This window comes from Bactrocera dorsalis, chromosome 1 (genome assembly GCF_023373825.1).
Source record: "Bactrocera dorsalis isolate Fly_Bdor chromosome 1, ASM2337382v1, whole genome shotgun sequence".
Lineage (NCBI taxonomy): Eukaryota > Metazoa > Arthropoda > Insecta > Diptera > Tephritidae > Bactrocera > Bactrocera dorsalis.
This window is the reverse complement of record NC_064303.1, coordinates 67432508-67445368: the sequence shown is the minus strand read 5'-3', so window position 1 is coordinate 67445368 and position 12861 is coordinate 67432508. Positions and strand designations below refer to the sequence as shown.

Below are 12861 nucleotides of genomic sequence, written 5' to 3'. Positions count from 1 at the left end.
TTTTTTTTAAATTAAAAATGGGCGTGGCGTCGCCCACTTATGGACCAAAAACCATACATCAGGAACTACTCGACCGATTTCAATGAAATTCGGTTTATAATATTTTTTTAACACCTTGATGACATATACTAAATATGGGCGAAATCGGTTCTCAACCACGCCTTCTTCCAATATAACGCTATTTTGAATTCCATCTGATGCCTTCTCTGTATAATATATACATTAGAAACCAATGATCATAGCGGAATAAAACTTTACACAAATACGGTATGTGAGCTGGGGTATCCCTTGTGGAAAAATTGTTGTGATCGGACTATAACTTTTCAAGGTCCCTGATATTGAACACGAAGAACTCAGTGCCCAACCTAACCTAACCTAATTTTTCACCGAAAATATCGGTAAATCTCTCAGAATTTAATTCTAATTAATTTTACAGCAAAATAAAAAAATATGTAAATGACGGATAATGAAATCTCGATTATCACTTTATCGTGCGAGAGTATAAAATGTTCGGTGACACCCGAACTTAGCCCTTCCTTACTTGTTTTAAATTATTGAAGTTTCTAGTAGTATAAATGTTTCCAGAATTGAAAGGTGTATGCCTAACTTGTGGGAAATTATTATTTTGTGAAGTATAATGTTGATTGCTATATTCATTAAAAAATGGTTTATTTTTATAATAATTATTTTGATTGGACAATGGATAATTTTTTGAAAAATTGTTGTAATTGGAATGAACTGGAAATTGATTCGTATTGGTTGCAAAATATTCTATATTACTATTATTATTGTTATTCATATAATTAGGTAGTTTCGAATTTGCATTAGTTTTTTGAATTGTTTTTTGTTTAGAAAATTGTTTATTATGTTCATAAACATCATTTTTAAGGTCGGTAGCAAGATTAGCGTTTATTAACGCAGTTAAATAGTTTGGCAATTCTCTTTTTAATGTTTTCAAACTTATCTGATCTAATTCATTATACAAAAATATTTTAGTTGAGCAACTTTCATTTTTTAGTTTGATAACATCCTTTACTTTACAAACTTCTAAATTAATCTCTTCGCATAGTAGCTTAACATTATTTTTAAATTTAATATTGCTTATTTCTAGGATTAGTGTTGAAACTGCCGTGTGTTCTCCGAATTTATCTATAAGTAACTGCCTCAGCGTCGTCCAATCTGGTGGCTGCTCTCGCCTAACCACATCCAATGCAGCGCTTCTGAGTACTTTTATGACATAATGTAGATAGAATACCTTCGTCTCTTCTGATATAACAGGAGACTGTGGCATGATCGCGTCGACCCCTTGAATGAAGAGTGCCAAGTAGTTTCGATCACCATCAAATAGTTGAATAAGTTTGATGTTTTGGATCGCCATTTCTCTGGTTTCTCGCTCCGTTTTGTTGTTTGCCTCTTTAATTTTAATAGATTTCAAAATCTGGCTTATTTCGTCCACTTCTTCTTCCATAAACTGTCTGTTTTGTTTTTATTCACCTTCGTTTTTTATGTTGCCTTTGGACTTTTGCTTTTGTTTCGCCAAATAGCTAATCGCACTTATTTTATTTATTTTTAATTAAAATTTTTTTTTATATATATTTTTTATTTATTTTATTTTATTTTCTCCTTTTTTTTATATACTGAATATATTTTTATTTTAACGTATTGTAATATTTTTTTTCCACTGTTCCATCATTACTTATTTCGTTTTGTTTGTTACGATATTTTTCTTCACTTTTCACGTTTCTCGATTACGTTCTCTTCGCTTCGACAGCCCACTATACGTTTTTGTTCCTTACGATATTTTTTTCTTCACTTTCACGTTTCTCGTTTACACTGGCTATACACTCTTTATGTTAAGCAATTTACAGCCCTATTCTGAAAAAACCTCTCAACTGAGTTGAGAGGAAATATTTGAGAGATTTCTTGTGAGGCATAATTTGTGAGGCTATTCTAGCTCAAACCTCATAAGAAAAAAGCTTCAAAAAAGTCACCACGTGAGGTAAACAGCTGATTTAAGAAAAATAAGCAAACAAAAAAGTACACAACAATGGAAAATCAGCATATGTAAGTAATTTTGCAAATTTTAAATATATATATATACAATAATTTTATATATTCCTAGGCGTACAAAAACGGAGAGAACAACTCAGGAGCAGCTGCAACATTACATAATGTTTTGCAAGCAGCATCCTGAGTTGCAACGCGGGAAGCTAACTCCGACCAACCCTCAAGGGCTGCAAATACTTTGGTCGGAGTTAGCAGACAATTTAAATGCCTTAAGAGGCCCAACCCGGTCGGCAGCCAAGTGGAAGGAGGTAAGTTAATAAATGCTTGTGTTTGTGTCACATTATTAAAATACATACATATATTTCCATAGTCATTAATGCATTGGAAACACCAGTTGCGATCGCGAGCACGCAAACTGAAAACACATGCGCAAGCGACTGGTGGAGGCCCTCCGATAAGTGGAATGACTCCATTCGAGAAGCAAGCCATAACAACATTTGGGGCAGCAGCGGTAGATGGATTGCCGGGTGTTGCGACTTTGGGTCATCAGGTAATATTTTAATTTAATATTTTTAATTACATGAGGCAATAATTGGTCCGTTTTATACTTACAGGTTTTGCCGTTGTATATAAATACACTTGAAGCTCCAGCTTCCTCGCCAACACCAACAGTCGCATCGCCTGCTCCAGCACCCTCACTAGCAGTCGCATCGCCTGTTCCAGCATCTTCACTAGCAGTCGCATCGCCTGTTCCAGCATCTTCACTAGCAGTCACATCGCCTGCTCCAGCTTTTCCTGCTTTATTAAACAATTTTTCTTCCTCGCCATCACCTCATTTTTCTTCTTCACCATCACCTCCATCTTCTTCCTTATCTCCTCCCATATTATCTTCTTCTATGCCGTCGCCTTCTTATATCCCTCCCGAAAAATTGACTGCAGCGAAGATGCTTGGAACAGTGCTGAAAAAAATGGAGGACAGAGAAAAGCGAGAGGAGGAGACCATTGCTCTACAAAGGCAAATTATAGAGCAAAATGCGCAGATGACAGGGGTGCTGACTCAAATGACACAGGCACTAACCTCGCTGTCAGAGGTTATGGTTAAGTTGTCCCAAAAATTGGATAAATAATAATAAAAATGTATAAAATGAAATAGAAATGTAAAAAATGAAATAGAAATGTAAAAAATTAAATAAAAATGAAAAAAATTAAATAGAAATGTAAAAAATGAAATAGAAATGTAAAAAATGAAATAGAAATGTAAAAAATGAAATAAAAATGAAAAAAATGAAATAGAAATGTAAAAAATGAAATAGAAATGTACAAAATGAAATAAAAATGAAAAAAATGAAATAGAAATGTAAAAAATGAAATAGAAATGTAAAAAATGAAATAAAAATGAAAAAAAATTAAATAAAATAAAATTAATTATTTAAACATATGTAGATGTCTTTTTATTCATTCTTAGAGGAAGTAAAATGTACAGAGACAGTATGTAACTTACATATATGTATATATATTTATATATATATATTTATAGTACATAACGCCACTGGAAATATATACATACATATGTATATTATAAAGACATAATGTAACGTTCTCTTACTCTAGCACCCTCCCTAAAATTGGGGTTTTCGAAAACAATTTCGGTGTCTTGTGATTCTTCTAAAACTGCTTCGAAGCCAAGGTCTGCAGCCACACCATGCTTCAGTAATATGTTGTGAAGAATTGTACACGCGTAAATAATCAAAGATGCTTTTTCAGGGCTATAATGAAGAATGCGGTGTTTTGAGAGGCACCGGAATCGCGACTTCAAAACACCAAAGGCCCTCTCAATGGTATTACGTGCTTTGGCGTGCAACTTATTGTAACGCACTTCCCTTCCGTTTGAAGGTTCAGCGACTGGCGTTAACAGCCATGGCTCCAATGGATATCCTTGGTCGCCTAACAACCACGAATCACTTTGCGTGTTATAGGTATTTGTGAGGTGCATACGTGTTGGGGATGTGGTCCAAATACCAGAATCATGGCAAGACCCGGGATATCTCGCGTTGACAGCGGTGAACAGAAGTCGATGATCACAAACCTGCCAAAAGTGCAAATATATACATATGTGTTAATAGAAAGATTGGTAAATAGTTTGTATAATATAGAACATTACGTACTGCTTCTACATTAAGGCTGCAAAATCCTTTCCGGTTCATAAAAAGTGAGAGAGGAGTAGTGGCGTCTGTAGTTGAGGGTGAAACAATCCCAATATGGGTACAATCGATTGCACCGATTGTGCCCTTGATCCCAAATTTCGTGTAAAAACTGTAAGAAAAAATTTATTTATTTATTTATTTATATTTTAATTTATTTATCTTACCCCTTCTTTGCATCTGACACATCCTGCGCGCTTGAAGTGAAATAAATTTCATTTCCCTTAAAATCAACAATTAGTTTTGAAATAAAGTGCAGAGCTCTTGATACTGAGGATTGGCTCATAGAGAGCATATAATTATTACCAACGCATTTTTGATACGAGCCATGTCCGTAAAAATATAAACTCGTCAGGAAACGCAGATCAAAAGGAATACTTGACTTCTGCACATCATGCGGCTCCAATTCACTTATCAGCAATTTACATAGCGATTTTGGGAATCGAAATGTGTTAATAAATGCAGTGTCTTGCATAGTAAAGGGATCGCTTTTGTCTCGCAAACCCTTTAAAATTTTTCTCCTACCCCCCGATTCCTCCTCCTCAACAATTGCCGCATATACAAATAATAATTCGTCCATTCTAATAACACTCAATTCTCAATATTTTAAAAAATTTAAAATATGCAAAACAAAACAAACACAGATGTTTTGTATTTTGATGCCTGCTTTCACACGTCACAGATATTTGTGAGAATAGTGAGCATTTGCACTTTTGAATTTTCGCCAGAATAAGGTAACCCTCACTACAGTGAGAAACATCATTGTAGTGAGGTTGGTGACTTTTGTGAGGGCATGAGAATAGGGCTGTTAGTTTTATTCGTTACGATAATTTTTCTTCACTTTTCACGTTTTTCGTTCACGCTGGCTATACACTCTGTTGTCTATACACTCTCTATGTTAAACAATTTAGTTTTATTTGTTGCAATAAATTTTACTTTTTCTTCGCTTCGACGTTCTTTAACTGCATGTTGTTTTAGAGTTACCGAATGTTTATTTTACGATGTTAAAGTTTTGATCTTTTTATTTTATACGATAAAAATCCTTTTCCACAATGTTAAACGATATCTTTCACTTTTCCACTTCCACGTGCTTTCGCCACCACGTTGTTTTGAGTTACCGAATGTACGATGTAGGGTTACGGTGTTGAATTTTGGATCTTATCTTCCTTTTTGTTTTAAACGATATGTAATTTTTGAAGAATTTTAATTTAATTTTTTGACTTTTGATAGTATACAAAAAAAAAATGTTCTTAATATTAGCAAACTGCCCCTGCTCGATACGATACGAATTTAAAACAAAAGGTACAGCAGCCCGACACGTGTTTTAAAATACCTGTGTGGGTTTTTTATTTCGCTGATTTGAGACGAATAGGCTCTTTTTATTTAGGATCTTTTGCGCAGATCCTAGCGACTGCCAGTAATATTTTTATAATAATTATTTGGTTTTTTATTAATTAATATTCCGTAACAATTAATAGTTTTATTAAACGACACTTATATATATAACGCAACGAATTAAGTTATTTATTTCTTATTGAACCTTCGGGTTGGAAAGATGAAAAATGAGTGTGACGAGCCAAACGCCATTTTACCAATGGTGCTGCTTAATGTGCGGGACCGCTTTTAATGGCGAAAGTGCTGAATTGAAGCACGTTGGCAATGTTGCATTCGAGACTTTTGCTGACTAAAGTCTCCAATGCGACATTAGGATATGTCACTTGCAACAGTTCATTGAATTCGCTTTTGATGACATTTAGTTTTTCTCCGGAGTAACGGCGAAGTGGCTCTGCAATAGGTCGGCAATCTGTTACAATTTGGTGATTGACGTCCATTGATGTTGGTAAGGTGTAAATATTAGGCGTTGTCAACTCAACATACTGCTTAATGAGGTCTTGAAATTTAGATGAGAGGCTTATTGTTGATATGCTGTGCATTTCAGCCTGCCGAACTGTTCCTTTTGTGGTAAGGGTTGTTTGTGAATCAACTAGACACTTTGCTCTGAGGTCTATCAGAAGGCCAAAGTGTACTAGAAAGTCTGCTCCTATGATAGGTGATTTTACGTTCGTTATTGCAAAATTCCATGTGAAACTCCTCCGTAAGCCCAAACTTAGTGACTGATTTCTGGTACCAAAAGTTTGAATGGTTGAGCCATTTGCTGCAAAAAGCTGAAGGCTATCAGGAGTAAGTGATGAGTGTTTATGAATGATGTTCAGTGGTACAATTGAGATGACAGAACCGGAGTCAATTAAAAAGTTAAGATTGTTTTTGCTATCAAAAATGTGCAGTCTTCGTTCTTTGATGCTGATGTCTTGTTTTACGCTGCCATCAGTTGCATCGGTAGACGGCAGCGGAATTAGTTTCCCTGCGTGCCGTCCGTGGGTTTGTTGAATTCGCATGGAGCTTGACATTTCCTCGATGCTGCACCAAATCGAATATGGTAGTAATATACTTTTGCGTTTTCACGTAGTCGGTTCATTGTTGCAGCCATGTTGACTGATATTTCGCTTAGTTTTTAAATAATTTGGTTGAAGGAGGTCTCCAACGCCAATAGTCGTGCTTCAAAGGTGTTTTGCTTGGATATGCTTAGAGCTGAGCAATTGGCTTCGTTGTCTTGCGGAATGGTTGTAGATGCGACTATATATGAGGGTGAATCATCTACAATTCGATCGGCTACCTCCGCGAGATTTTCCAAGTCTGTAGACTTGTACGCCGACAATATGCAACGAACGTTGTTGGACATTCGCTGCAACCACAATGTTGACAGAGCTTCATTAGAGACATTATTGCCGGCCAGATCACGCATTTCCCTCAACAATTGACTATGTTTCTTATTGAACAGTTCTATTCCTCTTAGAAGTTTCATCAGCCGCTTCTCCTCGGACTCACTGAAACAAGCAATTAGTTCTTTTTTCAATTTGTCATATGTTGCGTCAAGCGACAAAATATATATTTAAACCTAAAACTAAAATTAAGAGAAATGAATTATAAAAAATTATAAATATTGAATTATATTAGTATTGTATACTTACCCTAATAATGTTATATATACTTACCTTAATCTATTACTATAAGTTAACAAAATGAACTACTCACCTCTTTTTGTACATACCTGTTTACTTCCATTCCAACTGTTTTTTCCCGTTAGCTTTAAAATTTAGGCTAAGTCATCTAGTTGCTAAAATAAGGAAAGGAATTGTAATTAGACCGGAATGAAGATCGCACGCCTTTTCTTTCGTTCGCTAATTTTCGTCACAGTATCGTGAGTTTAAGTGCAGGCAATTGGTTATATTTTAATTCTAGTGATTTCACGTGTCCCGACTATTATTTTTTATCTCAAAAACTCTTGAGAAATTTCATGGCGCCCGAGCAGGGACATGATGCGTGATTAGAAAATTAAAATATCTACATACAATTATAATACAATATAAAATATTTTTTTCGAAACCACTTGCCAAATATCGTTTTCGGTTTTCGGATCTTCGGTTCTCACGGTTCTCACAGTTAAGTGAAGTGACAAGTTAAAAAAAAAATATTGTTACGAATTTACTGCTTGCTAGTTCACTTTGTTAGGTTCGTATCTCTGGATTGACAAATAAAACCAAAACTGTTTAATTAAATTCAACAACTCTTTATTTCACAACTCGTCTACACTATAGCAGTTTACTCTTAGCACTGATTGATTACGTTGGCGTTGCCACGGCTTATATAGCCACGCACTTCTCGCTGATGCCGACGTGTCCTTCTAGAATATTGCGTCTGGAAATTACCAGAACATAATGCTATACGGCGCCAGACGCAAGCAGACAGCCGCGGCGCCAGACTCAGCAATTGTTTAACTAGACAAGCAGACAGTGCGGCGCCAGATGTCTATTGTTTCGCGGCGCCAGATGTCTACAACAAGACAAATGCTATTCCATATACCTACAGCTATTGTTCATAATAAGGGATGCAATACAAATACAACTTAATACTACTTTTGTAACAATATTACAAAAAGGATTAAGGATCCAACTATAAAAACATATATATGTACATATATGTACATACATATAGTTAAAGTATATTTGAAGTGCGTGCAGTCCAATACAAAAATATATACCGACATACATATATAGTGCGTGCAGTGGAACTAATAATAAAAATAACAAAATATACATTTACATACATACATACATATAATATAAGTGCAGTGGAAATCTGTGGAAAAAATATATATACATATATACATACAGTGTTAAATCGAGTGATAAAATACTTACTAACCTCAGCCTAAAAAATCATAAAAGAAGAAAAAGGAGAAAAATTGTGGAGTGTGTGCATAGTGAAAAATTCACCAAAGCGAAGAATAAAGAATTAAAATAAAAGGTGGTACTAAGGTGCAATGTGAATTATATATGCGGAACAGTGGTGGGCGCAAATAAAAGCTCAAAAGTTTTTGAAATACCAAAAAATAATATTATAAATACGTTACTGTTGAAAAAAAGGAAACAGTTTTATAAACTGTTTAAAGTGCCGCATAATTAAAAAACCGGTAAGCCGGTAAAGTGCCGGTAAAAAAAAGACAAACCGTTTCCACCGCTATCCGCAACTTTTTGGTGCTTGCTATTGGTGTTTTCTTGCTATCGTCACGTCGCTGCCTTCAATCTGCTGCTGCCGTCATTCTGCTGCTGTCGTCGCTCCGCTGCGGTTATAACTCCGCTGCTGTCATCACGTCGCTGCCTTCAATCTGCTGCTGCCGTCAATCTGTTGCTGCTGTCGTCGCTCCGCTGTTGCCATTACTCCGCTGCTGGTATAACTTCGTTGCTGCCGTCTATCCGCTGCTGCTTAAGTCATCGTGGGAATGAGCTGCCGCTGTATCCTGTGCCAGAGGGACGTAAGCGCCGGCAAACAGCCGACGCACCAGGTAACGAGTGCGAATTGTTGAAAGTGGTGCAAACAAAAAACAATAATAATAAAACTGCAAACGCACACTTTCAGTTTTTGGCTCTCCCTTTTCACATTACACGCTTATTTATCGTTTTCTACACATATTATATATTATACATATACGTATTATATACATATATTGAAGTGAATGTGAAGGGATTTTGGGATTGCGGATTTGCCTACATTAAGGTGCGACCTTTTTGTAAATCGCATCACTTTAAAATTTTAATTCGGTCAGTTTTTTCGCATATTATCTCGTGTTTTCGCAAATTTGATTCTTGGACAATATTTTTTCGCGTTAAATTTACGACTGTGCTAGTGCTCATTTTGCATAACTCATCGGTTTGGCTTTCGTATACTTGGGAATCGATATTATTTTTTCTCGTTTTTGCAACCGATTCCAAATATATTTGTTGCCAACCTTTATTGCTATTGGTTTGGCTTTCGTATATTTGGGAATCGATATAAATATTTTTTTTTGTTTTCGGTATCGATTCTTAATATATCTCTTGCCAACCGTTGTAGTTTTTTGTTTTTTCGGAAATTTAATTTAAACAAGCAAAATGAGCAAGCCAAAGCCAACTATCGCCAACCTCTCTCCAAGTAAGGAGTTAATCGACTTAAAGTCATTAAAGCGCCAAAGGACGGTGGCAAAAAATAGTATTTTGCGAATAAAGACGAGCCTTTTAGAAAAAACCATGTCGTTAGATCCAATTGAATTGGAATGTCGGCTCGACATATTAAATTCACATAGCGAAAAGCTAATGAAATGCCAATCTAAAATTGAAGAGATTGATGAAGACGACATAGCCCGAGGGGAGTTAGAGGACATAATTGTTGAAACGAAATCAATAATTAAAAATATTTTAGCCAAAAACCGAACGTCAATTGCCGAAACATCTTTTGTAGCTTCTCACAGCTCAAGACTCCCTAAAATGAATTTGCCGAAATTCAAGGGAGAATATTTAGAATTTAAAAATTTTATGAGTTTGTTTGAGAGCTTGGTTTATAATGATCCAAATATCCCAGATATAGAAAAGTTTAACCATTTGGTAAATTGTCTATCTGGAGAGGCTCTGGGAACAGTTAAAGCGTTTCAGATGTCGGATGAAAATTATCCGAAAGCGTTGGCAAATCTCAAAAAAGTTTACGATAATAAGTGCTTGATATTTTTCAATACAATATCTAAACTTTTTGAGCTGCCAACCATCCCAAAGCCATCCGCGCCTTCATTGCGATCAATGATTGATGAAGTGTCTGCTGTTTATGACTCTTTGCTATCTCTGGGCGATGAGAAGCAAATAACAAAGCCCATTATAATACATATAGTTATGACAAAAGTTGACTCTGTCACCCGATCCAAGTGGGAAGAGCAACTTGACTACGATCACTTACCGTTATGGAAGGATTGCGAAGCAACTTTAAATAGAAGGTTTCAGCAGTTAGCAGCGGAAGGAGCATCTTGTTCGAGGACGAAATCCGGAGCCACAACCAGCATGAGCCACAAGAAGCAGCCACACATGGACGGGACTAAATCAGCTTTAGTTGCTGCAGAGGCAAAGCAGCCAACTTGTCAAAAATGCAAGTCAAAAGAACATCCTTTAACTGCCTGCCCCACTTTCAAGGGGCTTCCGGTACAACAGAGGTTCGAGTTTGTGAAATCGGTGCCCTTATGCATAAATTGCTTGCGTAAGGGGCATACTGTGTCCAAGTGTAGAGCGTATCGATGTCGTGTATGCAATCGATCGCATCACACATTGTTACACCAGTACCCGGTTTCCTTCCCCGCTGCATCTCATCCGCAACCATCAACCACACATGCCATGCATACAGCGAGTATGCCGGATCGGGTAATGTTGGCGACAGCTGTTATTCAAGTGAGGACCAGTTATGGTGAATACCTGCCTGCGAGAGCGTTATTGGACTCAGGCTCCCAAGTCAACTTTATGACGGAGGACTTGGCACAAAAGTTGCGGATTCGTCGTCAACACAAAACGTTGAATATAATTGGAATTGGAAATCCCAACACGAAAGTGGGAACAAAACTAAACGCGTTTGTTAAGTCGCGGGTAAATAATTACGAATTTTCGGCAGAATTCTGGATAATCCGTTGCATTTCGGCTAATCATCCAGACCATAACATAAATGTTAATGGCTGGAAAATTCCGCACAATATTAAATTGGCGGATCCAGAATTCCATAAATCAAAAAAGATTGATATCTTATTGGGTGCAGAAACCTTTTTCGATCTGTTAGCGGTTGGCCAAATTAAAAGTGGCCCTAATCAACCAACGCTACAGAAAACCCTTTTAGGGTGGGTTGTGTCTGGCAAATATGCTAGCAATCTAAGCCTCCTCCTTCTGCAACTAGCACATTATGTTAATCTGAAGATGACTTAACGTCAATTAATTCGGTGGTCCAAAAATTTTGGGCGTTAGAAGAATTACCTTCAGAATCAAATGGCATCAAATTCACACCAGAGCAACAAGAGTGTGAAAAATTTTTCGTAAATACAACTCAAGTATTGCCTTCAGGGCGGCTTCAAGTTAGAGTGCCCTTTAAAGCTGACCGTAAGTTACTCGGTCACTCATATGAAAACGCAGTTGCACCAATGTTGAGTTCGGCGGTTTCAGGCCCTGGAGAGAAGGACATTAAAAGATCCAGAACTTCGTAAAATGTATCTGGACGTTATGAATGAATATAAAGCATTGGGTCACATGAGCCCAACGAACAATAAGATCCCGAGTGAGCCACACTACTTCATTCCGCATCAATGCGTTTTAAAGCCCGAGAGCACAACAACCAAATTACGTGTTGTATTTGATGCTTCGAGTCGATCTTCAACTCAAATAGCGTTGAATGAACTTTTGATGGTAGGTCCAACCATCCAAGAAGAGTTATACTCAACTCTTCTTCGTTTTCGCTTACATAAGTATGCACTAACAGCGGACATTACTAAAATGTACCGCCAAATAATTATGCACGAAGAAGACAGAAATTGTCAGCTTATTGTGTGGAGAGAGCATCCTTCTGAGCAAATTCAAATTTTTCGTCTTAACACCGTAACATACGGCACTGCGCCTGCTCCATTTCTCGCAACACGGTGTTTGCAAATGCTCAGTGATGCCAATACAATGAAATACCCACTCGGTTCATTGGCCATTAAAAGAGACTTTTATGTTGATGACTTATTAACAGGATCTGAAAATTTTGAGTCTCTAGATCTTATAAGAAGTGAAGTAATTAAAATATTAAACTCGGCAGGATTCTCCTTAACGAAGTGGTTTTCGAACCACCCTAAATTTTTCGACAGTGATTGCACTGAAAAGTCATTAAGTTTCAATGACAAAAATTCTACTAAAACACTAGGAATCCATTGGTTGCCGAAAGAGGATTTGTTTCGATTTGTTTTGGATGCCAACTTTAATGATCTGCGAGCCACTAAGCGGAACATATTGTCAGTCTCCGCTCGCCTTTTCGATCCTCTTGGATTATTAGCCCCACTAGTTACCAAAGCAAAAATTGTATTGCAAGAGCTTTGGATTCAAAAACTAGATTGGAATGAGTCGATTCCATTGCGCCTCAACACTAGCTGGCATAGTTTCAAAGTTTTCCTCGGTATGTAAACTTGGAGTCGACTGCTACATGCCAAATCCATGGCTTCTCCGACGCTTCAATAAGAGCGTACGGATGCTGCATATACAATGTATGTATGTATATTATACAT

General features: G+C 36.7%; 3 protein-coding genes across 3 annotated transcripts in view; 2 read left to right on the top strand and 1 right to left on the bottom strand.

The window, feature by feature from the left end:
- The window catches only part of LOC125775402 (uncharacterized), a 335512-nt gene that overhangs the window by 207136 nt on the left and 115515 nt on the right, over window positions 1–12861 (top strand). The window lies entirely within an intron of this gene.
- LOC125777853 (nuclear envelope pore membrane protein POM 121-like) lies at window positions 2318–3134 on the top strand. Its single transcript, XM_049453792.1, has 2 exons — window positions 2318–2557; window positions 2622–3134. Exons 1-2 carry the CDS (start codon window positions 2384–2386, stop codon window positions 3132–3134), a joined length of 687 nt encoding a protein of 228 aa, XP_049309749.1. The 5' UTR covers window positions 2318–2383.
- LOC125775405 (putative nuclease HARBI1) lies at window positions 3463–5160 on the bottom strand. The gene is made up of 3 exons (XM_049445968.1): window positions 4376–5160; window positions 4173–4320; window positions 3463–4093 (listed from the first exon to the last, which is right to left on the bottom strand). Exons 1-3 carry the CDS (start codon window positions 4786–4788, stop codon window positions 3584–3586), a joined length of 1071 nt encoding a protein of 356 aa, XP_049301925.1. The 5' UTR covers window positions 4789–5160; the 3' UTR covers window positions 3463–3583.

Excerpts from the sequence above, each read along its gene's own strand:
- LOC125777853 (XM_049453792.1), top strand. The coding sequence starts at position 2,384 with ATGCATTGGAAACACCAGTTGCGATCGCGAGCACGCAAACTGAAAACA. Across the intron at positions 2,558-2,621 it reads TTGCGACTTTGGGTCATCAG|GTTTTGCCGTTGTATATAAA; the intron begins GTAATATTTTAA and ends TTATACTTACAG.
- LOC125775405 (XM_049445968.1), bottom strand. The coding sequence starts at position 4,788 with ATGGACGAATTATTATTTGTATATGCGGCAATTGTTGAGGAGGAGGAA. Across the intron at positions 4,321-4,375 it reads GTGTCAGATGCAAAGAAGGG|TTTTTACACGAAATTTGGGA; the intron begins GTAAGATAAATA and ends TTTTTCTTACAG. Across the intron at positions 4,094-4,172 it reads GCAGCCTTAATGTAGAAGCA|GTTTGTGATCATCGACTTCT; the intron begins GTACGTAATGTT and ends CACTTTTGGCAG.